This window comes from Branchiostoma belcheri, unplaced genomic scaffold (genome assembly GCF_001625305.1).
Source record: "Branchiostoma belcheri isolate BF01 breed outbred unplaced genomic scaffold, Haploidv18h27 scaffold66, whole genome shotgun sequence".
Classification (NCBI taxonomy): domain Eukaryota; kingdom Metazoa; phylum Chordata; class Leptocardii; order Amphioxiformes; family Branchiostomatidae; genus Branchiostoma; species Branchiostoma belcheri.
Genome location: NW_017804309.1, coordinates 1,536,080 through 1,563,467, shown reverse-complemented (window position 1 = coordinate 1,563,467; position 27,388 = coordinate 1,536,080). Strand labels below are relative to the sequence as shown.

General features: G+C 45.1%; 2 protein-coding genes across 2 annotated transcripts in view; both read left to right on the top strand.

The window, feature by feature from the left end:
• Positions 1–1,787: 1,787 nt before the first annotated feature.
• On the top strand, positions 1,788–5,341 carry LOC109483813 (protein FAM181A-like). The gene is made up of 2 exons (XM_019786945.1): positions 1,788–2,385; positions 2,706–5,341. Exon 2 carries the CDS (start codon positions 2,744–2,746, stop codon positions 3,860–3,862), a length of 1,119 nt encoding a protein of 372 aa, XP_019642504.1. The 5' UTR covers positions 1,788–2,385; positions 2,706–2,743; the 3' UTR covers positions 3,863–5,341.
• A 6,163-nt stretch (positions 5,342–11,504) lies between these two features.
• The window catches only part of LOC109483824 (tetratricopeptide repeat protein 13-like), an 18,265-nt gene continuing 2,381 nt past the window's right edge, over positions 11,505–27,388 (top strand). Inside the window, 23 exon segments of the mRNA XM_019786973.1 lie at positions 11,505–11,813; positions 13,095–13,207; positions 13,732–13,810; positions 14,557–14,627; positions 14,920–14,985; positions 15,307–15,399; positions 15,779–15,895; positions 16,203–16,313; positions 16,460–16,542; positions 16,884–17,025; positions 17,845–17,949; positions 20,240–20,309; positions 23,198–23,316; positions 23,571–23,608; positions 23,833–23,926; positions 24,208–24,325; positions 24,561–24,612; positions 25,045–25,137; positions 25,467–25,550; positions 25,862–25,924; positions 26,394–26,466; positions 26,676–26,726; positions 26,728–26,795. Coding sequence (XP_019642532.1) covers positions 11,507–11,813; positions 13,095–13,207; positions 13,732–13,810; positions 14,557–14,627; positions 14,920–14,985; positions 15,307–15,399; positions 15,779–15,895; positions 16,203–16,313; positions 16,460–16,542; positions 16,884–17,025; positions 17,845–17,949; positions 20,240–20,309; positions 23,198–23,316; positions 23,571–23,608; positions 23,833–23,926; positions 24,208–24,325; positions 24,561–24,612; positions 25,045–25,137; positions 25,467–25,550; positions 25,862–25,924; positions 26,394–26,466; positions 26,676–26,726; positions 26,728–26,795 — 2,210 coding nt within the window. The 5' untranslated portion in view covers positions 11,505–11,506.

The window sequence follows — 27,388 nt, the reverse complement described above, 5'->3', positions numbered from 1 at the left end:
CAGTGATTCTCGGTTGGCAAGCGAACTCTTCAAGTGAAGTCTTATTTGGCCAATTTCTACCAGTTTTCCCAGCTACGAGATAATGGAGTGTCCTGAGATACGTGCCTGAGACGAGCCGAATGCCACACAGTACCAGAGGAACTTGTTTATCTTCTCTTGACGGTTTGAAAGGTTGTCCTTTCGTGTGGCCCTATTTGTCTGAGTGTTGCCAGCGTGCTCCCCAAATATTCGCCGGTTCATCCATTTCTAAAGGGTTTGCGGCCCTTTGTAGGGGGTACATTCTTCCCCGCCGCCGTGTTCTCCCGGGAGCCGGGCCGTGTTTGCGGCAGAGCTGCGCTTCTCTCCTCGCAACGCCCCGGACCTGCTCTTTCACTTCACTACGTTTTGTCTGGCCGGCATTGTTCTTACACCTTCTTTTCTCTGGGGGTGCGATCGCTGAGCGACCAAAGAACTATTTGACAGATCGCTCAACGAATTTCATCGATAACAAGGTCTATACGACACGGTGATGCTTGTCACGATCCGCAAAGCCACGAAGGTATTGCGTGCTGCTGTTTTAGATCATCACAAACACAAATCTGATCTCCACTTTTTCATTTCAACGATTCGCCTCCGCTACAGGTGCACAAAAACACTGAGACTGGGCCTTATCCTCACATCTGCTTGATGACTAGTCTTCCCTGGTCTGAGACACGTGTCCAGTTCGCATCGAAGAGTTTTAAAACTCCGGTCAGGAGCATCAAGGCAAAGTTCAGCCCGCTGAAGGACTGTCAGTGGTCTGTTCTGAGGGAAGATGCCCGGTGGGCCGTGTCTGTGGGCCGGGAGACCGGGCACGGAAGATGCGCCCTTCAAAGCCGCCGCCGCCGCCTCCGGGCGTCCTGTGTGTTTGGTGTCGGCCGGGAGGGCACCCGGTCTCGCTAAGCGATGAAAGAAGCAGTGACCTCCATCCTTTTTTCTAACAAATACCCCCTTTTTCTCACTCAGTGTGCTTTGGGTTGCCCCAGCGGCAGCAGGGCCTTGTCAAGCGCACAGACAGACCGCGTAAGCCCCACGCTGGAGACCGTTGCCGCCCAGAAAGCGTTTCCACCCGCAAAACGAGCCGTTCAAAATTCCACTAAACCCTTTGAACTCAAAGAGATCTCCACCGCTCTCCATTAGCTCTTTTCAGGAGAGCCTGCCTTCGGGTGACGGCCGGGTAACCATGGCGACCCGAGTCAAGTGTTGAAATCCGCCTCACATGTCCCGTGTACCCCCCTCCCCCTCCCGGCGTGGGAACCCTCGTAACGGCCACAACCGCGTTGCCATGGCAACCTCAGGAAACTACAAGCTTAACGTACTACGTCTCTGTGTCTCCGAACGTCTGAAGTCTAGTATGGCCGAGCAATTTTCCCCTATTTTGTTCTTAAGTCCACCTAAATCCTCCTTAAGTCCGGGGCGACGGATGGCACGCAGCGCCTTGGTTACATCTGGGCCGGGGGAGCTCATGCGGGTGGTTCTCAAAGACTTCCTTATCTTCCCGGTCAGCAACTGGGCACGCAACGTAGCCTCTACCCGGCCTTCCTAAGGGGTTTTTGGTGGTAAGATTCGGTAAACGATATGAGTGAATACGACCAAGAGCCTGAGCATGCGGTAAGGACAACATTCCCCTTTGCAAAATCTCCTTGGGCAAAAAAAGGCTCCTCCAAATAAAACCCTATGGTGTACCAACTCATCCTGTTTGGGTAAAATTTCGTATTTTTAAGCCTGCGTTGTTAATCAGCTGGTACATGGTGGAGACTAACGCGACGCAACTCTCCCTCCCGTATCCCGGCAAAAACCACGCCACGATGGTATCTTATCGCGAACAGAGATTCTTTCTTTTGCCTTCAGGGCTATAAGAGACTGAGCACGAACGTCGTGATCGGGGTAACACCACTTCGACTCATCCACGCGCTGCGAGGAAAAAACTTGAAGACACCTTAAGGATCTGTAAAGTGTAGGTATCATCCCGTCTGACCATCAGGATGGACCCCTTTGTCATCGATTAGGCAATTAATTACCCTCTCCTGGCCACAATTGTTTCTATGGGAATGGGGCCGCTCAGGCGCAGACCTTAGATAAACACCTAATGCAACCATACAACACGGCTGTGTGGTGTGGAGGGTTGGGTCGGGGCTGCCGTTGCCATGGAGACCGAGGCGCCGCACAAAAGGCACGCGTGTGTGTGGCAATGCAAATTTTCCGTGCTCGGTGCTCCCGACCGCACAACATACACCGAGCCGACCCGGAGCCGTGTCTCACTTGCTCCGGTGTCAGTCAGCCAACACAGACGCATCGGTAGGAGGGCTATAGAGCAGACTGTGTGTACAAACGTACACGTACACACGCACACACGCACCGGCTAGGGTAAGGGTCTCCACTTCTTTCTCTCTTTGGTTAATTAATCATGACGTGAAATGTTGCGGTATCTGTCGGCAGAACAAGTCCGACGACTCTCATAGTATCGTGTTCATATAACAAGTGGGTGGAATGAGATTTTGTCAACAATGTTGCGCTCCTCCGCCAGTGTTACTGCCCATTACCCCCGGAGCATTGCGGGGATATTTAAGACGGCTGCGGAAATGTGTATTTTTAGATGTGTATCTGTCCTACCGGATTACGCCGCGTTAACACATGTGACAACATCAAATTAACGGTTATGCCTCTCTGAAATTATCCCTTTTTAGGCAGCAGACTCCACCTCCGCGGACCCTCCGGGCCAAAAATGACTCAAGGTGAAGAAAATGCCATTTGCGGACGAGCGGAGCGAACTCTGCAGCAGGCGCGGAAATGTAAGATGGCCCAGGGCAGCGGCGGTGCAACGGCGGACGCAGACGTCAAAACCCTCCTCAACTTCGTCAACCTCGCGTCCAGTGACATCAAGGCGGCGCTCGACAAGTCCGCGCCGTGCAAGCGGTCCGTGGACCACAGGAAGTACCTCCAGAAGCAGCTGAAGCGGTTCTCGCAGCGCCGGGTGCTGCCGCGCTACGTCGCGAGACCAGTCAAGGATACGACTTCTTTCCTTAAAAGGCGCCCCGAGAGCACGTCAAGTGTCAATTCGGAGAGCAGCGGCAGCGGGAGCGAGTCGTGCTCCGAGTCGGGACCGATTTTACCAGAGAACTGCAACCCTATCGACCTGAGCATGCCTGACAAGGACCAGCCGGTGGAGAAGGACCAGGAGCTGGGCCTGCAGGACCCGGCGGCTGCGGACAGCGTGCCACTGAGAAAGCGGGCCCTGCCGGCGTCCTTCTGGCAGGAGCCTGGCGTTCAGAAGGGCCAGTCGTCGGGCTCGGGTGGGAGTCCGTCCGCGGAGGAGTCTGAGTGCAGCCCGGGAAAGCAGGACGCCAAACCCACTGGGGAAACTACCTCGGTACCTCCCAGGATTACCAACCACGGTCTGGACAGATTTCCCACGGCGGTACCGCCGGCGCCGCTCGGGTACCTGCCCTACCACGGATACCGCCCGTACCTCGGGTACGTCCCCCCTCCTCCCTGCGGGTTCGACCCCACGCAGTCGCTCGGACACTCCGCTCAGGGCCTGGCGCAGGCGCCTGGACTGTGCCCACGACCAAAGGAAGCTGCGTGCTCGTGCTGCCTTGGGCAGAACACTACCGTGTCGGCAGCGTACAGTCGTTTCCCGTACGGACATCATCACCCCGGGTACGTGTCGGTGCCTCACAGCCCGCTGGCGGCACACGCGCCCTACTCCCCGCCCTGGGAACGGACAAACCCTCCCTCATCATCATCCTCCTCACCAACTACAACAAAACCCAAAATATGGAGACCGATCCCCACAAAAACTGTCTCAACCTTCCCGACGAGATTTCATCCCCTTCACATGTAGGAGTGGGAAAATTCAGACATTAGTTCTCAGTCCTACTGTGCGGTCTTTTCTTCCAAGGGATTATGATTCTAGTGTGGAAGATTCAGTATCGTGACTCTGCCTTCGTCTCTTGTGTGTTGAAGTGTGTCAGGATTTAAAAGGGTGAGCCATAAAGATGTAGGGAGAAGAAGAATGTGGTTGTTTGTCCAGAGAACATATCCCACAGCATCCCGATTAATTTGAGCTTCTGTGCGGCACGACAACCTGTGGGCAGAGCAAACCGGTTTATTTGCGCCAAGTTTTTCACCCGGCTGTATATTGGCCAATATTGACTGATTAATCCGTGCTCAAACACGCACCGCACGGCCCCGGAAACCCGCTGACCCGGGAGATCGTGTTCCGCCGCACTGCTCGTATTTCTGCCCGTCTTCACCGCAGCAGACAGGAAAGATTCGCAGGAGTTCTTCTCTCGGTAGCCCGGGGGCACAACACAACCCGCCGCCCGACAAACTTGTCCCACAGACTGCTAATGTGACGGGTAGAGCGCGTGTCCATCTGAACTTTCGATCTATTTAAGTCACTCCTAGTGGGACTCCAGTTCATTGGTCGGTTGCCATATCAGTGCTGTACGCTGGTAAGCGTCGATACAATTCACAACATCAAACTGACTTTAATAGACACTTTTTCTGTATAAGTACAAAGTAAGTTTTTGGTTTAACTTACAGAACCATCTTGTGAATTTTTGGTTTCTACCTACATTGTTAACTTAAATGTGTATTATTGTGTTGCTGGTAAATTGTTTGTACACTATTATTCTAAGACGTCCAGGCTTTCATATTTTCCTTGTCTCATTTCCAAGTTCTAGATCCGCCTTTAGTCGTGACAAAACTCTGCCTGGAGCAGACGACAGTTTACAGTAACTTGTTGATAGACTCGCTTGTGAAAACTTGATTCTGCGGATTTATGTGATCCTCCCTTCTTTGTGTAAAGCCTGTATACTGTTATTGTGACGAACTGTTTATGTGAGAGGGACTGGTGGGTGGATGTAAAACCTTCGCAATCCCATCCAGAATACACCGTCAATCGAATGGAAGACTGTAATGTATATGTGTGGTTTTTCTTTTAGTACATGTATTTTAAAGTTAATCTATACTACGTCGTAGTTTGCTTACCTTTTTGGTCAGAGATGGTGCGTCTTTTTGAGTTGTAACGCCTGTATTTTCAGTGGGTGTTTTCGGGAAGAGTAAAAAGTTGTAAGCTATACAAAACAGCAAAAAGGCGTCCAAATCCGGGGCAAAGCCACACATCCGGTCGGAGGTAAACCCGTTTGTGAGCCCGGTCTCAGGACCGCTGTTTATTTACAACCTTGTGTTTACGTCCCTCACGCCTCCCGTGTACCGCCCAGTAATTATTCCGTCTCAGCTGACTGTGAAGAGTTGTTAATAACCACAATAAAGGAGATGGACACCCTCGATAAGCACCCGGAGGTGATTATTAACTTCCCGTCCGACTCTATCATTATAATGAAGCCCGGGGTTAGCCGTGATCAGCTGTGCAGGGGGAGGGATTAACACTCACACAGCAGCTACGGGCCCGGCTAAATATGGAGGTGCCGGGCTAAAACCGACAAAGCGGAAAAGAACCTCACAAGCCTCCATGTGCTGCTTTAGTAGTCTCTATCAGACTTGGTGGGCTGCTGGAAAATAGCTGTGAGCTAAGCGTTGGTTAATTGAAATAAGTTAATTTGCAAGTTCGTGCCCGGAGGCATACGTGGACTTCGGAAACATACATGTGGTAATGATAAAGCAGTAGTCTATACTAGACTCAGTAGAAAAGTAGTAAATTGACCAAGTAGGAGTTAGTTGGCTAGCGGTTGTCGGTTGTATTTCTATGCCTGGCTAATTCATCAGCTGGCAGCCTATTTAGCCAAACTACTAATTTACAAGCAACCCATCGGGAGTCTGACAGAGACTAGAAAGGATAGGTTCGAGTTGAAGTGAGTGCTGATTTTAGTCCTGGTGTAAGTAGGTCATCAGTGCATGGTCTTCGGTCGATATTAGGTTTCAGGTTTAAATTTAGTAAAAAGGGTGGATAGTTTGTAAGGCTCGGAGTAACGTAGGAAATAAGGCAACGAAACTATTGCCATCTTTCAAAGGAAAGGTGTACTCTTATGTCAATGTCGTGCAAATGTAACAGGGTCGAACGTCGTCGATTATAATGCTTTTGTAGCTGCAAATATAACCGAGAAAACTGCAAGAAGGTCACAGAAAGCGAGAGAACCTTTGTTGTGTCAGGACCTGTGAACAAACAAACTTCTATCCTAATCTCCAAGCAGATGTCGGGGTGGTTTATCGTAATGTTTTTCGACCGGGTGGCGGGGGGTCAGAAAACCTTACAGTTTTCTACCCCGGGGCGTCTGGTTGGAGATGACTCTATCCTGATGTTAGACATATCCCAACCACAGGGCACCACAGGACTAACCACTGGCAACACACGTCTCTGTACTCGTGAGCCGAGACCAGCAACACCGAGTGTCGGCTCGCCTGCCTTACATCCGGCCTTAGGCTAGCATCCATAGTAGGCTTCGTCGCTGGCGTAATTCTGTTGCGCTTATCACCGGTACCTTCTTCAAGAAAGATATTTTTCAGTGTCCTTTGTTTGCAGTTTTGTTGTCTGTTCGGAAAGCATAAAGCTTTCAGTGAACATTTATGATATTTAGCAATGTGGTAGGTACTACTGTGTCGCCAAGGAGGTACTGCCACTACTGGCGACACCAACCTCCTTGGCGACACGAAGTACAAGTCCTATTGTGGGACACCTAGCAGCTCCCGTGGTACTGTACCAGAACTTTGTACCTCTCTTTTTCTGATTGTGTGTCAGAGTTATGATTACTGATTGGCTGTCAGAAACCTGTTAGCATTCAGAAAAGATATTCTAATATCACAGACAGGAAAATGCCGTGACGAAGCCTGTTACGGAGACTAGTCTCAGGCCAGAGACGTTGGCTTGGCTTGCTGGCCTCGGTGCAGACAGGGCTGGGGATATAAGTTTGGTCCTCCTTCCGAGCTTCCGAGGTTTGACAACCCGCTCTATTAACCCCACATTAGGCCGTAATCCGCACACAGGTCGGGTCGTGAGCAAATATGGACGCCCGTCCTACCGGCCTGCCCGGCCATTGGCTCGCGCCGGACGAGAACACGCACCGAGGACCATTTATAGACACCTACATATGAGAAGAACCAACGCTTCGTCTTAATGGGTACACTCCTTCTTCAAGGAAAAAGCAGTTTCAAGACACAGACACAAAACTAGTCTAGGACGGTCTACCATGCAAATATATATCAACACAAGCTTAAACTCGAGCCTACTGTCATTTTTCTGATGATTCGCCAGTACACATGTGAGAAGAACCGAGGATTTGAAAAGAAACGGGAGCAATATAGATAAATATAATAGTACGTAAAACTTTTGCTCCCGTTTCTTGTCAAACCTACGCCTGGCGACGATATCGTCGCGGAAAACATAGCACGGATCGGACGATGTATGTGATGGAGCTTTACTGTTATTTTCCCTGTGAGTCAACTTCAATGCAGAAGAACAAACTCAGTTTTAAAAGCAGACACTTCTTCTTAAGCATCCTGGGGACTGATTTACTGTGAAGCCTGTGTTTGTGGCTTCACAGTTCTCGTCACAACACCGACAACTCTATGTACGTGAGTATATCTGACAATTTGCGCGTTCTTCGTATGAATGATAAACTTTCATACTTTAATATTTGAATGTTCGACTTTGCCTTCGAAAGCTCTGTTTGGATATTAATCAGTGTGTAGAAAGTGTCCTGTGAAGAATGATTGAGTGGAGCCTCTTCCGTCATGAGACTCGGCACGTCAATGTCCAGCCGTAAGGGATATGATACGTCAGAGGCCGTGCTGGATGCCGACATGACGTCCGCGGCATTTCTGCCGTCCGCGCGTCCTGACGGGTCGGAACAGTTGGGCCGCCGGCATCTGTCGCGACCTGCGTCAGCGGCCAGGGCGGAATGGTACACGCGACACTCGGCGTCGCCATGGCAGCGTCGTAACGATGTCCGACCCTGCAGAAATTCAAAACTATTCCGGGCCTGCTTTTATCAAAGAGTTACGGCCTTTTGTCTGTCCCCCAGAGATATTTGAAGTCTATATTTTGACGACGACTTCTCTTACACGTACGGGTCACTGTGTCAACTGTATTAGTGAGGAGCATATTCGACTTTATGATCCACGTAACTACTTACGGCGCGGTCACATTCGTCATGGGCTGTCGTGCGATTTTGATGTCATTTCGAGCAGTTTGTGACAGAACCAACTACCGACAAAGATGCCTTTTCCCTAACAAGAAAGCTTAATTTTGTACGATGCGCGATTATCCCTTAGCTTGTGGTCGCACGATGATCGTACAACGAATTTGACCGTGCCCTAACGTCATATCTGAGAACTCTTTCAAAATATTTACAGTTATTGTGCATGTGTCACGTTTCCGTCAGCCCTACGTCTGGCACTTCCCCACAGCAGCAGGCGTTTCCCTTAGCCGGCTAAATGCCGCGTCATATTGAAGAGTTATATTTTTGGTGGTGTAATTGATTGATTGCCGTGGACTATGCCAGGCGCGCGGGATATGGCGCTATCCTCGATAGAATGTCGTCACCCCTGGCAACCGCGTGCAGACGACATGCCATGCCGGCGCGGGGGCAGGGGTGGGTCAGCCCGGGAGCGTAGCCACTCCGCGGGGTGAATTGGCATCCACGACAGGGACGGTATCGGCGAAATATAGACTGTCACCCGGCCTGAAGTAGGGCAAGACGGACGGCGGTCCTGATGAAGGCTGAAGAAGGCATTTAGCGTCCGGGAGAGGCGCGGATCCGTCGGAGCGACTGCGATGAGAAGTATGGAGGCGGCACTGCTCTGTTGTTCTTTACTAAGTCGATAACAAAAATGCCTGTCGTGCCCGTCATACCAGCGGCAACAAGTTTAAAATGGCCGGGTCATACCAGCAATGGCAATATTGACGGCTTAACTCCCAGTTAGAGACCCCGGGCGGCTCGGTCTCTCAAGTCTCCCGGTTCCCACATTTTTGACAGGGGAGAGAGAAATGCCTCGTCTTCTCGTGACGCTGCCGATACGGGCTGAGATCGGCGGCAGAGAAAAGAGCGAACTGTTCATCTTTATTTTTCTCCCCAGCACAGATACACGACCTCGGTTGTTTTGGTAACCTTATAATGGATTGACACAGTCAGGAGGGCGGGAAATGGACACTCACGATCGCGAGCGGAGTTATAACGGGACCCTGTCGTCTCGATGACTCAGGAAATTTGACTTTATATATACACAAATGTACATATATATATATGCTTTCTATATATATATATTTCTTGAGGACACTTTGAATCAATGTCTTCACCACTGAAGTACATTTGCTACAGAATGCAAATAAACGTTGCATATACTAGTAGTGCAAATAAACGTTGCATATACTAGTAGTATGATGTGACATATATGTACTAGTATATCTGTAAATGACCCTGAAATGATGGCATGCATCACAGAAATGGTTACGTCGGTCGCGCCAAACTGATGATAGTATACTATTGAGCTGATGACGTCGATAATATCAAACTGATGATATAACGTTACAATCATAACACTGTTGAACCGATGACGTCGATCGCACCAAACTGATGACATTTCAGGCCACTTTACCATTGAACTGATGACGATGATTATTGCATTGATAACGTGTCCCACGATCTGACGACGTTGACTTGTGAACTACCGACGGTTGGCCTGCCGGTGGGAAAGGTCAATGTGTCGGTTGCCCCAGTGCGGGAACAAGTGCTCCAAACATCACACGTGTCAAAAGTCCGTGAAACGGTTGTGTTGAAGGGATGACAGATGAATCCGTTCTGTTTCCGTAACTTTAACAAAAGATATACGTTACGCGCCAACCATTGACAAGGGTACAATACGGCGGGAAATGTGTTACATCTGGGCGGAATACTTTACTGTCAAATGAGAGGTTAGGCATGTTTTGGACGTTCTTAAAAAGCTTTTTAGGCTTAATATTTCGTCCGATTTTCTTGGAGTATCCCAAACAGGCCTAATCTCTGCTTGTAGAGTAGGAATTCTTCGGAGTCGGAGTCCTTGTCTTTTCTTTCCTCTCACTCGTGTGTGGCTCTCGGCTTTTCCCCTTGGACGATGGCAGTTTATCACGCGCTGATGTCTTCATTATAAAGGGCCGGTCTGTCGGATCGGGCGGGAAGATGGAGGACCTCGGGGTCACATTGTATTTCCTTTGACTGAAGGACGGAAATCGCCGGGACCAATCGATGCGGGGCAGCATGATAATCGGAAATGGAACACTGTCGTCTGGGAAAATTGATCATTAAGCTAACATTAAGTTAAACGGTTATATGTTACCTACATTTCAAACCTTTTCGTTTTTGTTTTGCTGATGATTTATAGAGAAGAACATTCCATCTTTTCATGCTCTTTTCATGCTCCAGTCACCGAGTCCAGTGTTGGTTTGTAAAGTTCAGCTTTCTTCGTACTAAGTAACTTATATGTACATATGTAAAAAAAAAACAAGCCTTTGACTACAATTCTTGAAGTGTGAAGTGACTGCGCATATCTTATGAACGCATCTCACTAATACGTTTCAAGTTGAAGTTTTCAGCTATTTGTTTATGTTGTCCCTCTTTGAAGCATCTTTTTATGTAACTATAGTTCCTGATTATTATTATTTTTTTTTACAAACCAATATAGTAGGCTCTATGGTGCCCAGCAAGGCCCAGTGATATGTTAATAATATCACAACTAAGGCGAAACAGACATTGGGAGTGATTAAACGTAATCTGTGGGCATGTCCAACGAGAGTAAAATCACTTGCATACACGTCACTTGTAAGACCGAACCTAGAATACGCTGCGACAGTATGGGATCCATATACAAAGAAAGACAAAGACAAATTGGAAAGGGTACAGAATCAAGCTGCAAGATTCTGCATGAACAACTATGTAAGAGGTGCTAGTGTCACGGAAATGAAAAGAAACCTACAGTGGACCTCACTTGAAGACAGAAGAAAGATGTCTAGACTATGCATGATGTACAAAATGACTAATAAACTGGTGGATGTCCCAACTACTAAGTACCTAATACCAGCCCAGAAGAGAACAAAAAATAGCCACGCATTCAAGTACCAGAGTTATCAACCAAGGATTGAGGTGTTCAAGAATTCATTCTTTCCTGGAACTATCGCAGAGTGGAACTCACTGTCACCAAGTACAGTAGGGGCACTGTCAATAGATAGCTTTAAACAATGTCTAGAGCTAGAAGTTCAAGGGTTAGGTGTAACAAGTCGATCGGTGTAATATAGCCAGCTGCCGCCGCGCCGCGTGCCTGCGAAGCTGGTGTGTTACGCCGAAAGGCGGTTATACCGGCTATACAGATACAGATACAGTGAGGTTTTGCCATATGATGTAAGAATACATCTCACGTTCAGGTCGACACCATTTTAGGAAGGAGGTCAGCACTTCAAAAAGATATTGAACGGGACAATCGTTATTGACAGTCATTTTCTGTCTGGCCATGTTAGAACGTTACAATTCTCCCTGCCAACGTCTGCTTGGAGAAGATGGTGCTCCCGGCATGCTCTGCGAACCAGACTGTCAAGATGGCGGCCGCCGGGCAACATTTCCACATCATCGCGGCGATTTTCCTGTCCGCTGCCTCCTACTCGGCCCCCTTGGAGGGAGTCCCTAACAAGATAGATCCCAGATCGTGCGGCAAGCCCGATGAAACGCAGAAGCACGCCATGGCCCTCCCTGTGACGCTGTACGAGCCGATCGGGCCCGTGTTTGGGGGGTGTCGGGTGTGGGCAGGGCACATCCCCCCTAACTCCTATCTCGGCCTGGGGCTTGGGGAGGTCGCCAAGGAATGCGGTAAGCAGAGTTTCCAAGTATTTTCAACTGTGTAACTGTTGCACAAATCTCCCGGAACAACAACGTATCCGTTACCGCCTGTTTGTGTGACAGTGTCGTCCATTTTCGCTGTTTTGACAACGTCAGACTTTTCCTGTTCGTCTTTGTTCAGTTGCACGATTTGACCGATATCCATGTAGTACGAACAACAGATCCACACCTGTATGGTAGATCACTAGTACGATAACTCAGTATCGCCAGACAGATACTACATTAAGGTCGTGCTTCGTGTTTGTTATAAACAACCAGCTGGTGTTTCCAGGTCAAAATTTATGTTGCAGCCGTAACGTTTTGATATAAACAAGGACAATGTGATATAGACAACTTGCCATGCACTCCAGGTCATAATTTGTGCCAAGTTGTGCACAAGAAAATTATGGTGCCGTTTTGTTTACAAACAACACAGGGAGAGGAACAACTTAAATCAAGATCTGCAATTTATTATAATTGTCTTTAAAAATACGCACAACTTCCACAAGAAGACTGGGAATTCAAAGAGATCAAATGCCACCAACAATCAGTAGATCAGATTGATGTGTTTGTGTATTTCAGTACCTTCCACTCTTTATCAAACAACATTAGGAAAAGCATAGAGTAAAGCATAGAGTGATGATAGACCTTTTCATGGGTCACTTGATTTTGGGTAATGCAGGGGGCAAACACAACATTACCATGACAACACGTATGCAGGATATCATGTTACCATGGCAATGGTTTTGTTTGCCCATGCATTAACCAGAATTCTCCATTTTTCCTATCATGAAAATGGGTCTGCAACATGATCTATTGGTCTCTGCTATACAAGAGAACCTGACTAAAAACCATGTCTGATGGGTTAAATAGTTATCGGCAAGTTTTGCATTATTACATGGTATCAGTCAGACTGTCAACAATTTGAAAGGCGAGTGGTTGTTGTTAGGTGATATACCACTCCTGTGATCAGTTTCAGGAAATCCTGTTGTCCAAATTACTGGTGCTGGAGGGTAAGTTGTCTGTTTCACCAACACAGTGTTGTCACAACAGAGTTAAAGTAACCAGAAGTCTTCCTCTAGACTTCCTGGATGTTGGGATGGTTTTGAGAAATAGAACAGGTGTTTCTGCAGAGTTTACACCAGCTCACATGTGAGCTATATAAGGAATACTAGTAGCCTTCTTCCTGCCAACTAGCCCCATAACCCACAGAGAATGGGTAGCCAAACAGCTACGACAATGCCAGGATCTTTTTACTTGTTTCCTGTACAGAACAAGGCAGCCTGTCCACCATATCAGGCCTGTGTTCCATCCTGGGGAAGAATGGTGCAGCCCAGGACACCTGTCAGCGAGACCAGGAGTCTCCAGCAACCAGCATGCTCAGGGTAGGTCTGGCTGGTAACATTTCTAAGTGATAACAGTGGTGTTTTATAAAGAACAGGGTACAGTCAAACTTGTACAAGTGGCCACCTCCACATTAGAACCACCCGGCCAATTTGGCCACTTTTTGGTGGTTAGAAAATCCCCTAGATAATTTGTCCCATTGACACATGCAGTAAGAATCCTGCCTATAGTGACCACCTGTTCACATGGACCAGATTTCATGGGTTGCTTGAGTGGTGTTCTTCAGCAGTTTTGACTGTACTACTACATGTATATAAAAGTGTACAGACATTAAAAGTAAATGAACTGATGCTGAGTAACCTAATTGCTGAGGCTTAAAATATTTTTACTATTCTCACTATTTGATGTTCTTCTTCTTCTTGTTGTTTACCCTCGATTTTTACTATTCTCACTATTTGATGTTCTTCTTCTTCTTCTTCTTTACCCTCGATGTTCTATAAACTACATTTTTTTGTTTGTACATGTACATCATGTCTTAAATGTGCACATCTGCCTGTGTGTACAGGAATATGCTGCTGTTCTGTTGGACAAGGGACTGGTTCCACTGGTCAGCTCTGGCAATTCACAGCTGGATACAGAAATAGGTACATGTAGTCTTCTTAACACTTAACCACAGGTAGGTACCATTGAAAACATGTAATGTATCTAGAGCAGAAGAGCTAAAAGCAAACTTCTTGAAACTCAACTAGTTTTTTTTTACCACAAAACCTTACCTTAGTGAGGAGCCATTGTAAATCATCTGTAAACAGTTTTAGCAGGTTGGTAAATAACTGAATATTTAGATGTTTGCCACACAATACAAAACTGTGTATCTGCACTACGTCACAAAGCAGTAAGGAGTAGTAGAACCCATCATGTCCAGAGGAAGGTAGCTGAGGGGTTCATGAAATGTCGACAGACACAAAACTTTGGGTATACAATTATCACTTAATAAGTCTCAAGAGGTGGAAGTGGCATTTGAAGTCATGAAGAGTTCTTGAGTGGAAAAATGATACCACCACAAGTGGTGCTTGGTAGCCACTATAGCCATGATTGTTCTGCAGATTAGGTAACATGATAGTGAATGGGATATTGTTCTTTCATTGTTAATAGATTAATCCCCTCAGTCAAACTGAGATTGAGTTTCCAAATGTCTGGTTGAATCCTGTTACCATGCCATTACAGAGAACTGGCAGCTCGATCAGAGCCAATCAATGTTCTTGCATATTCATTTTTCTATAAGTAAGCAGCACACTATTTGAGAGAGAAGCAGTTTGAAGAGCTAGAATAGGATGGATACCAGGCTAGATTGACACTGCCAAGCCTCTGACATGTTTTTCTTTTCTCACAGCTTTTGGTATTGTGCTTGCAAACACTGGATCTCCAGATGAGTCCATACAACATTTTTCTGCATTTCTTAAGGTAAGAGAAAATGATACTAGTATGCAATGTCCTTGTGATGTCTTTGCACCAGCCTAGTTGGCAGATTTCTGAAATGATTCCTTAATCATTGAGGAAATTTAGTTTTGAAGTGTTGTCTCTACTTGAACTGGGATCCTTATTTTGTTGCTCCCACTTCCTATCGCTGATTCTTTGAGAGTAGCAAGTGAGGAAGAAATAACTTAACTGCACAAACATGTTTATTGTTTTCTCCTTATTTTGCTTGAAAGATGTTGACAGTTGAGAATTCACATTTTTTGTTCCAACCTTGTAGGATCACCCCGATGTTATAGCAGCTTATCATGGCCGAGGGTCAGCGTACGCTCGGAAAGGTTTGCAGGTATGGGAGCAGTTACCTTTCTGAGCTGCCATGCAGTTGCAGTGTCTACAAACAAATAGACTTTACAAGTTTCATGTAATAGTCAAATGAAAACAACAGAGTTGAGTAGCAATGCTGAAAGCGACTTCAGCTTCAAAAAGCTTGTCACAAACAAATATTTTGCTACCGGTACTTATGGTATTATTTTTTAAAGACACTTTTGAACAATCTCTCATATCATCTATATTGCCTACTATGCCATAACAGTCTGGTACCTTAACCTTCTCCCTGCTGACTTCTGTAACAAGTAGACACTGATTTTACCTTGTTAACATTCCCCAGTACAAGATTAATGCAGAACTGGCCCTGGCCGACTTCACTAAAGCCATTGAGCTGGATAGAAAACTGGCAGAGAGCTATGAGAGAAGAGCTGAGGTAGGAAGCACTTTTCTGACTCTGTTACTTTTGGATAACAAAGTCTACACACCCACGTACATAATCACCTGCCAATGTCTCAGGGCAATATTGACTAAGTCTACTTCACACTGCTGCTTGGTGTTGCTGGACTGTGAGTTTATATCCTCCCTCATCATGGTTCAAAGAACTAGTCAAAGGACTGGTATCAAGTGAAACTATTGACAGATGTGGTACTTTTGTTAAGAAATTAGCAACAGAAACTATTTGCATAAATCTTCAATATTCCCATAGGTGCATAGCCACATGATAAATTAAATTAATAAAATTAATCAGTCATAGTTATGTACCTTGATTACAATGAGCAGTCCTGTTGATATCTTTGTTGTTGTTGCTGTAGATCCTGTCCCCCATAGGACGGGGCAGAGACGCCATCGTAGATCTAGATATCGCCATCAACTTAGAACCAACAGCAAGGCGGTACTTCAGGAGGGGAACCCTCAACTTCCTACGAGAGGTCAGTCGGCGTAAGCCCGGTATCCATCCTGTTCTAGCTCCAGTTCACTCATCTAGTCACTTCCTCACTGGATATAGATAAACCCTTGTCTCCATTAAAACATGTCACCCTTACAGCATTCATCATTTCAGGTATCAAACATTTCTAAGAAGCAATATAGTTGAAACTCCGTTACCTTGTTGTTACTAATGACCATGCAACTTGAAGCCAATCAGAACCCTTGCTTATCTTTTTGGCAAATGTTTAAGCGCCAAATGTCTATTTTCTGAATGTGAGGCCATGATTTTCACTTCACTTTCCTTCACAGCATTACACCTCAGCCCAGGCAGACTTTAAGAAATCTCTGGAGAAGGACAGCAACCAGCCAAATGTCTTACACTTTCTTGGGCTGGCTGTCTTCCACCGAGGAGCTTTAAGGGTGAGAACAGTGTTGTCCTCTTTTACTTCTGTTATAATTTCAGAAGATGATGATGATGAATTTTGGAAGACATTAGGCATTGTGATTTTTCCTCTCAGATATATAAAATCAAATATATAACACTGATATTCTACTCAAACTACCAGGAAGCTGCCAAAATCTTTGAGAACGTCATAAAGGCCAACCCTGAGTATGTGGAGGCAATAAGAAATCTTGGACAGGTGTACAGGTAAGAAACTTGAACCAAGTTTACAGGTGAGAATTTTGGATAGGAGTAAATGGGTGTGTTTTTCTAGTTATTGGTTGATATGTAAAGAGCACATCATGGTAATTCCAGCAGGAGAGTTCAACAGGAAAATTGTTAATTTCAACTCTCCAGCATTGTCGCACTGGAGTTGTAAGCCTTTGTTTATCTATTTTCTTTTATTTGCATTATGTTTATGTATTATTCCTGCGTGTCCAGGGCACTTCTGTGAAATCATTGAGCTGGTCTAAAGAAAACAGAAATAAATAAACAGATACTTCTGACTTCAAAGCGACTTATGTACTTTGCTGTATGTTGAACTCTAGGGAGCTGGGAGACTATGAGAAGGCCATGGAGCAGTTCAACACGGCGCTGATCTTGGACGACAAGCACGTGCAGGGTTACCAGTTCCGCGGCTCGCTCTACTACCACAGCGGGCGGCCGTTCGAAGCGTTACGTAACTTCAAAGTAAGAGCGGGACCCTTTGTGTCAACCGTGCCCAACATGAAACAGTCTGGCTTGTTGTGAAAAGTCTGTCTCATGATGTTGGCATTGAGAGAAGAAAGTGATGCTTTCACGATAAGTTCACGGTTAAAACAATTCTGTAGTCAGCCAATGGACATGCATATTTAAGGTGTCATGAACTTGCAACTTGTATAGGTCACAGAAAAATAAAGCACTGCAAACGTTTTTAAGATTTACAGTAGTAATACTATGGCTGTTGATGACAGGAGCCAGATATATGCCTAACAATAGATTTGAATTAAAAGCACAGGTGTTGTCAACTCATTGAATAAGTGACAAAGGATGGTGGAGAAAACACAGGCTGTGTTGAGGAAAGGTGCAGTTGACTTTGTCATAACCCTGTGGCATTGAACACCTTTGTGGTGTAACCCTAGCCAGTCCCATAACAGCCAGGGATTCAGACTGTTGCACTGGTTTACACTCGTGTATTGCCATGTAAACCTCCTGTAATTTCAAGTCTAAATTGGGAATCTGACAAAAATACACTCTTGCTAACATTCCTATTGATACACTTTGTCTTAATTATCATAAAAGATCCTATCATTAAGGTTGAATAAAAATTATTGAATGGTTCTATTACCCAATATGAACCCAACCTGTTAAAGTCTAATTTAAAAAAAAGTTCAGAAATTCACTCTTATTGAAACACTTTAAAAAGTAATTATAGAAACTGACAAGTTCTATCTTGAGTAGAAAATGATTGAATGGTTGTATCATCAGACTAACTAACTTTTTTGTAACCACACATTTGTTGGTCTGCAGAAATGCCTTGCGTTGGAGCCACACAACGAACCCTGTCAGTACATGACTGGTCTGTCCAACTCTGCGATTGGTCGCTTTTATCAAGGGATCAAGGCACAGACAAAGGTAAGTACATTTTGTACTAAGGATTACCTCCGAATCATTTTGACAAGAAGTACAGCCAAACCTCACTAGTGACCACTGGGCTTGGAGAAATGGTCACAAGAGGGATATTATTAATTCTTGGCTTAATGTGAAAGACAATTTAAGAGAATACCAAAAAGTGGCCACAATGGTCAGATGGCCCTACTGTAGAGATGGTCACTAGTACAGGTTGGACTGTACACTCTGTATGCATCACGGCCAGTGGTTTTAAATTGAAAAAAAAGCTGAGCTGGATTGTGGCACATTTCTGATCTTTTAACAACTTGATTTCCCTACATACTACGTTTTTATTTTGATATTACAGATTCCCTTATTTTTTGAATCTGAGAACCAAGTAACCAAACTAGTGTGGCCTGAAGTAAAAACAAACCATAGAGTTCTGGCCCTGGAGTGGCTGATCAAGCTGGGTTTCCCCTGCAGTCTGTCCTGTAACTTGTTGTAGTTCCTCAGGGTCAGGTGTTTGGCACTGGTGCATGTCTCCATGTCAACACCACTTCTTAACACTGCTACCCCTGACTGCCTCTCACTACAACACTGCCTGCCATTGTTCTGTGCTTAATTACATCAGACCAACCACAGAAACACAACAGCTGACTACAGAAGGGCTTGTATGCTTGACTTTGTATCAGACCCGGAAGTTTTGGGTTGCCTTGTGCAAAGGATTTGTTGACACTAAAGTGCTTAGAAAAAGGGTTGACCTGTTGGATCAGTTTTCACATGATAGAGGTTCTCTCTTTTTACTAGTATACATGTAGGAGGCAGAGTGCCTCTGATAACAACCACTTTGCTTTTAAATCAATGTTGTGACAGTGTCAGTGGGGTTGTCCAGATTGCTCACAATAGTGTTGATCAAGTATAGCTGTCACAATTTCTGATGGTAGCATGATGTACATGATGTACATGTAGGGTGGCATCTTGCACTTTCTTGTAAATTGTAGAATCAAAATCAAGAAAACTTGACATCTTTAAAATCTTTAAAATTTGGGAACATTGGCTATTGGGATTCGAAATTCCCACCTGCAACTTGCATTTACCAGTAGCAAGAAATATTTGATATTGCAGAAAAATATAAATAACTTGGACATTGGGAAGCAAGAAGAATACAGGCACACAGGAATCACATATTGCAGAAATATTAATTGAGTCCTTAGGAGCCTGCAATGGAGGCTACAGAATGAGGTTCTCTATGACCATCCTTAGGAGCCTGCTGTGGAGGCTATAGCCTGAGCTGATGTAGGACCGTCCTTAGCACACATACCCGCTGCCATCGCCATGGTAACAGGGCATGCCAACATGCACCCTTACACGGTGGGAGGTTTTGCCCACCTCCCCGCAATATTGCTGGCATGGAAATCCTGGGATAGTTTTGGCAACACTGAGGACGTGTTGGGCTACAACTATTTCAAACACATGCACATGGAGCAGGATCAGTAAATCTTCATCTGAAGTATCTTTGACTTTTTGTAGTATGTTCACAGCAACAAATCTTTAAACCTTCAAACAGGCACTGGAATTTCCATTGTCATTGTTTCAAGTACAAACTCAAAGATGCAAACTCCTAATCTTCACCATGCTGCAGAATTTCGGTGCTGCAGACAGTAATGGATTTACAGTCCATGGTGACTGTTATAGCTAGAGCTATCATATAACCCCAGTGCACTGTCCTGTCTGATCAGGGAGTTAGCGGGGTGAGATATTCCCATCATGGCAGAGGGTGGTGTAGAAGTTCAAGGCAAACCTGAGACAGCTACAGTAGATGTCCTTTATAGGTCTCTGTTAAGGCATGCCTTCTATCTGTGTATTTGCTCCCATATGTTTCACAATTGGATCCATTCTCATTATTGTCCTTGTTTCCTACGTAATAAAAAAATAGATATTCATTAAACATACAGGCCCTGGTGAAGGACACTTGAAGTACAAATAAGTGACCTTCCAAGGAAGAACTCATGACCTCTTGGTCCAGAGGCAGGGTCCCTAACCACTGGACCTCTTATGCTACTACATGTCATGTCCAGTGGTTAAGTATGAATGTTGTGTATGTGGAGCCCACAGTTACGGCCAAAGTCAACATACTGGGGACATATTTCTGCCAAGTGCACATTCATCACTGTTTGATGGGTACATGCATGCCAGTCTCTGTAAAGAACTGCTGGAAAAAACGGTATGAGTTGCCATGGCAATGCCTGTTACCGTGGTGACCAGAATTCCCACCTGTTCTGCTCCTGATGGTTGGTTTTTTGTTTCTGTGCAGGTTATGCTGAACGAGCCAATCCCTGGGCAGAAAGTCTCCGTAGAATACCAGAAAGTTTACTACTTGAGAGGTGAGTTGTACTGGGACAGGTACCTAGTTATTGTTTCATAAATACTCACACATTTATTTTCACACATACACATGCACACACATGTACTTTCACACACACACACATACACACATACGTACACATGTACACAGATGTGTACACCCTAACACAGGCACACGCACACATACACATACACAGGCACATGCACACATACACGTGCACATGCACACGCGCACTGGTCCATTTTTAGTAAAGCAGTTGATTGACACAGACACCTACACAGAAGTTTAGTGACACCTGTTTTCCCTTGAATGTGGGACTTCTCTACAGGGGGTAGCTATAGGCACTGCAGGGGGGGGTCTATAAGCAGGCAGGGGGGCTATCAGCTACAGGGGGATCTACAAACACAGCCGTGTCCCTCAGGCCTGCTGCTGATGCTGCGGGGTGCCTCATATGCAGGGCAAAACTTCAGGGGTAAAAATAAACATTGCACAGGACATGAAACCTTTTACCATAGACTGGGTTTCAGGCATGGATGAGTGTGATCTCCAAGCAGATTTTGGGGGGAAAGATTATACAAACATTTCATGAGTGTGCTGGGCTTTCCCAGCAGGGATAGCCTTTCCCCTAGACTAACCTATCTAAGATGACACCCAGCAGTCCAACAACTGCTTGCAGCTTGGATGCTAGTCTTTAGCATGCTGATATAGCTGTTGGTTACAGGGATAGGCAGCAGGGACAAGGTTAGACTGGTGAAGTGTAGCAGAGTAAGGACAGATTTAATTCTTATATTTATTGGTTCAACTGACAAGGAGCCAAGGTTGCTCAACTAACCATCAGCTACTATTAAGGGCTAACTTTGAAGTAAGCCACTGTAATAAAGCCTTGCTCTTTTCAATCTCTCACCATAGCCCAGGCTTCAGGCTTGCAGAGGTGTTATGTATGCAGTGTTTATATGCAGTAAGCCAGTCTGGACCCATCACCTGTTACACTGCTCTGCAGCTGTGACAACAACCCAGGCCCAGATTAACCTCAGCAAAAATAACATAATTTACGAGCTCAAGTGGTGGCCTCAGCCCTGACATGTTTATCTATGAAAGCATGTGAGGGAATTTCCCTGCCAGTGGAAGATGCTGTGCTCTTAAAATGGGAGATCGCTTCAGGTGCCCTTTGGCATTTTAATAAGACTGTAGTGTGCAGTGAGGCTTTCCCTGCATGTGAATGATGGCTGTCAATTGTAATAAGTAGTACATAGTTTCCTTTGTGGAGTAGCATAGTGTGCTATTCCCCATACAAAGTGGCCTAACTTTTAAACTTGGGGTTCAGCATAGAATAGTTTCCCTGCCATATATTTTGTGGTATTTACAGTTGCACAGTAAAGTTGGATTGATTGATTGATGTATGGCCATGACATGGAGCCTGCTTGCTGAAGAAGCTACATTGTATGTCAGCAAAACTGGATCTGGCTAAATCCCAGCCTTAAACCAGTACTGTCTGGTGACAATTCCGGCATGAGTCAAATGTTGTCACCGAGGTTTATTGGCTTGAGGACTTAAAGCCTACCCTATATAACTACTAGCACTGTGACCCAGACTTCTGCAGGGATCAAAGCAGATCAGGCCACATTTTCACTCATTTCTCAAAGATTCGGCCCAAATCAGTTTTTGGCCGACAAGAGGGCGGCAGAAATGACTCCTGCCTGTCCCAGCCACCCCAACTACCTCTTAATGTACTGTGTGATGAAAATTCCGGCATGAGGAAGGTTACATAGCAGGGATGTGTGGTGGGCATGCCGGGCATTGCTGGGGGTTTTGGGCTGTGCTGGGCAGGAGGCTGGTATGGAGAGGCGAGGGCCGTCACGCTCCCCCACAAATTTCCACCTCGTTGTCAGGACTGCCAGTATCAATAATTCTGATCTCTTACCGTCTAAATTCAGCAACTACACGATCAATTTGGGACCTCGGGAGGCTTTTCTCTGTTTGATGCAAAACTCCAAGCTATGTCGCAGGTTGTGGCATTAACCTCACTTCCCCCAACGTTGCCTTGTTAGCTCATGCCAGCAATGGCAGGTGCACGTCAATAATTGCAACCCAATTTCTTAAACCTTCTCCCATTGGTAGCCATTGGTACAAATTTGGTACCAATGGTTACCTTAGCAACCAAAAAATTAAATTAGTGTGGTCTCACTTATGATGCAGAGGAGAGCAAATTTCATGGGCGAGGGCAGACATGGTACAGTCTAGTGGTAACAGTATCAGCCAAAAAAGCCATGACTGTCCCTGAATGCTCATCTTGAAGCCCACCAAATGGCTACCTCAGCAGGCTGAAGGTTAACTGTCCTGACAGTTTGTCAACCTCTCCTTGCTGTCTAATCAAATCCCGGTTGACACGTCCCTGCGAAAGTGTCTCGTGTGCACAGGGGACCCGGCGTTTGAAGTCTGGTATTTCAGACGGGGGCGGCGAGATCAAAGACCGGGGGGGCTTGGCGCGATTCTGCGGCGTGTAAATAGCGGGGTCACCCAAAAACTGCAGACAGTCCATGTATCAAGTATCCGACATGGTCAAGGGCAAGGGTAACAAGGACACTGTCCCCTGGTGGAGACATTGTCTTTCTTCTAGTTGTCAGTGGTAGATAAAACCAGATATAATAGGATATGAACATTTTGTCACAATGATTTATATAAGAATAAAAAGGAAGCACACTTTGTTTTAGAATGCTCACTATATACACAATGGGCAAATTAGCATTATTTTCCTACTTTTCTACTTTATTTATCTAACTTAATCCATTTTGCCTATGTTGGCCTGGAATATGCAATAAAGTCAGTTTGCTGTTACATGTACAAGTTTTTGTACCAGCAGGTACAATGAAGGCCACGTGTTCATTAAACATGTCTTTGTTTATTCAGAAAACTCCAGATACACCCATGCCCACCTGGACGTCCCTGCCAGAGAGTTCAGCCTCGATGCAGACCTAAATGGGGACTTCAAGGACAGATGGGCAAAAAACTTAATTTTTACTGTGGAGGTAGGTTTGATATAGCCTGGTCAAGCAATGCTTCACCACTGTTGAAAGGTTGGGTCCTTTATAAATTTGCATCATTTTGGGAATGTGTAAGAGATCAAACTTCAGAATGCTGGTTCAAACTTGTTACCATGCTGGTACAAGGATCGTGTTACGTAGAGCAAATCAGAATCGTAATGAGTCAAACAATTACATTGTGCTGCATAAAACCAACCCACACTCCTGACTCAGTCAGAGTTCTCACCTCTGTTTTACAGAATTATACAGAACAGCCAGGACTGCAGCCTCAAATAAGGTAGGCATGGTATCCACCTTCACACTGTATCACTTATTTTTGCAATTTTATAAGAACATTTACAGGTGTTGTGGTAAGTCTTGTAGATGTAAATAATGGTAATGGTTACTTTGCAAAGAAAATTGTATCCAATTTAGAATCTGTTTTGGAAGAGGAAACAAGAAAGAGCAGTTTTATCTCTGTACTGTGTTGAGATGTCTCTGTACTGTTTCGTGTGTTGACAGTGATGTCGTCACATCAGACTTCTCGTCCTACTCACCTGAGGTCCAGAAGATGGTCTGCAGAGCGTACTCCCTGGGACAACTCATGCAGTTTACGGTACGACACTTGTGTTCAAAAAATTTTCTCCGTCATGGTTGTGTGTCATACAACCAGGTTAGGAACAAAGGCTGCCCTGGTAACTACATATAATACAATGCAGCTGATACAATGTATAACTATGGTATTACTAATCTGACATGTACATCTCATAAAGATTGATATCTTTACACCAGTTGTGACGTTGAGTGACTATCCTAATGGTAGACACTTGCAATGATGATGATGAGAATTATGTTGATATTGTATCTCTTGAGATGTTTGTGTTTTCCATGTTTCAGGTGGACGGGTACCTCCCCAACGTGCGTGTGCACACGGCTATGGGCCTGGCTGCCATAGAGGTCATGCAGACTGCCCAGGCCTTCTGGAAGGCACCCAAGACTTCTAAAACACCAATGGGTATGAGACTCCATACTGACATTTTAGTTCTCTTTTAATAGGTGTACGTTGAAAGGTTTTTAGGTGTGGAGTTAGGCATTTTTGTCCTATTCTTGAGCAAGACTTGTGGAGTGTTGAGTAGTTAGGCAAATTTCAATGTGTGGTTGAACTGAAGTGCTACTAAACGTTTTATATAATAGTCCCAAGTCCAATATTGTATGTGAAAATCTTGAATCATGTTTCAACTCACTTACAGGTAAAAAGTTCCATTGGCGAGACATTTTTGATACAGCGGTCAAATGGAGAAGGTGGGTCTGCCTTTTAACAGAAATGCTTCATTTTCTCTGCAGCAATAAGCTGATTATCATAATGTTTTCTTTTTTTTTTGGTATAAATTCTTATTTGATTTGAAGCAGCACAGTACAAGGGGATGCCCAGGCTGCACAGGTGACTTTGGGCACCACATATTCATAATAAGCAGCTCTAATAAGATAACATAAATAATAATAGTACATGAAATAGAAATACCGGTATGAACTATTATGCTACACCAGTAAGCTTTCCTTCAAGGTCAGAGGCCAATATTTTTCAAAACTATGTTCAGGTACTTGCAGGTGGGTATTTCAAGCCCTTTGTTATTCTGGAAGGTCAACAAGACTAAGACTCGTTACATGTATGTGTTAAAGGTGGCTTCCCTGCTTTCTTTACAATTAATTCATCCTAAATGTCTGTCCCTCCAGACTAGTTGATCCCGAGCAGCCTGTGTTGTGGCTAGACCTGATGCCAGCCAAAAGTGTGGATGCCGGCTTCAACAACTTCATGAATATGATCAGGTAAACTAAAAAGGGAAGCAAGTATCTGATAAAGAGGTGTGGCTACTATATTGTAAAATTGTAACTGTAAAATCATTTTCTAATCCCATGATACATAGTCTTGTAAGGTAGATTAGTGTCATAGAATCAGAGTTGTTATGGAGCAAAAGATGGCATGCATTGTACTTTGTACAACTGTTGTGTGATAAAGGGTGACACGTGAGTAGTGGATCATATGTTGGGTCACACGTGCACCTATGACTATAAAAGTTGTAGAAAGGAAGAAATGTGAGTAAAGGAACAACTGTGAGTTAGTATGGAAATGTTCCATCTCTTCTGTTCTGTTGCAGAGGGCAGGTCACAAACATACGATATAGCGGCTACCTGGACACAACATTCAAACTGACAAAACAGATGGTCATGCACTACCAGGAGTAAGTTACTTTACCTCTACAAACTATATACAGTAGTAGAATATTTTGTATGTTTGTAGTTGGCTGTTGGCTGGTTGTTTGGCAAACAGCATAACACAGCTCTCTCCACAGTGACTTACAGAGATTCACATTGCACTGCAAGAAGTTAGTTTCCCTAAGTGCATCACCTGGAAACATGTCAATAGCACGTTGTGAAATGTGGAACATCTAGGTGCCTAGATCATCTTGTGCCATTACTGAGATGTGAATATTTGTGGCAATGATACGGTGAAGTTTTGTGGTCATCACTGTTGTCCCTCCAAACCCACCAGTAAACTGGCACAGCTTGCAGCAGTGACCGCCGCCACAGGAGCCCAGATCCAACTACCCCACAAGTATGTTTGTCCCTTACAAAAAGAAATGGTACTGGTGGCTGGAAGAGGCACCTTCTATCTGCTCACATCGGTACTGCAGCTGGGAGAAGGGTCTTCTGCAATCTACTACTGTATCTAACCCTCCTTTTCCCAGACTGTTCAAGCCTGACGAAGTGCTGCTTCTGTCTGTTTCTATGCATTAGACTAAGCACATCTACAAGCATTAACCCCACCCTGCTGCCATATGTTGTAACAGATGCAGTCTTGGTGCACCCTTGGCAGGTGAATGAGTCACATGTCATGGGCAGAAAATTTCACTCTGCGTCAGTGCTGCCGGACAAGCTGTAGGACAAAAAAAAAACGGAATAGATATATCAACATAGTTGAAATATCACACTTAAGCTCATAACACCAAACAAAAACTAACCAACAGATCAGCAGTTAGCAAAGGCTGTGAAAGTTGACCATCCCTCACTTTGGTCTATTTCAGTCTGCCGCACCCCAACCTAAAGGCAGAGATCAGCAAGACCCAAAACTGTGAGGAACTCTTGGAAGTCATGAAGGTGCTGCTCTTAAAACACAATTATTATAAATTCATGTATTTTTGCTGGGATATGCCCTTGCAGTTCCTTCACAGTTGAATAATTGAAGCCACAGAATATGTAGTATGTGCAAATGTTGCAAGAGGGTGCTTTTTACCAGTCAAACAGTGGCATTTATAAACTGGTGAGTACAAGATCTACAGATTGAGAAAATTTTGTTGTTTTCCCAGCAGAAAAGTGGCAGCAGCACACAGAATGGATTCATGGTGGGAACACACGTTCCCCAGTCTCAAGGACAAGAAACGTAACAAGAACTACGATGGCCTCATGCTCACACTCAGCGGGGACACGTAAGAACTTTCTCCAACTTGTAAAACAGGTAGTCCCAGAGCTCTTTTGAGGCCAGAGCAGTGGGTTGTTATTACACTGTGTCTAGGTCGCAGTATTGGAGGGCAAGGCCAATCTCTGTCCTTTCACCACCTTTTACCTTGCATCTGGGTGGAGTGAGGAAGGTCATGTTAAGTGCCTCTCCAAAGGACAAAATGTCTAGCCAGGAATAAAAGGAACCTTTCCCCTTGCTTTGAAACAAACTTTTTAAGAACAATTCGTAAATAGCTTCAGTGCTCACCTGATGCTGTTGCTGTTTTCTTGTGTTGAATCAAATGTTTTCACCTTTATTCTTATAATCAGCAGAAATCCTGGCTAATAATGATTTTTCTGCCTCACAGGGAAGGAAATATTCTCTTCTCCATGGACACAGCCACAACCAAAACCCGCACCAGTCAGTACCACTCCGAGATGGAGTGGATCTGGAACCGCATCACAGATGAAGTGAAGAAGGGAGGAAACGGAATGGTGAGGATGGGAAACATCTATAGTTAACAATAGAATCCTTCTTTTACAAAAGATTATTCATACACTTTCTGTGTAAGTTTACAAATGA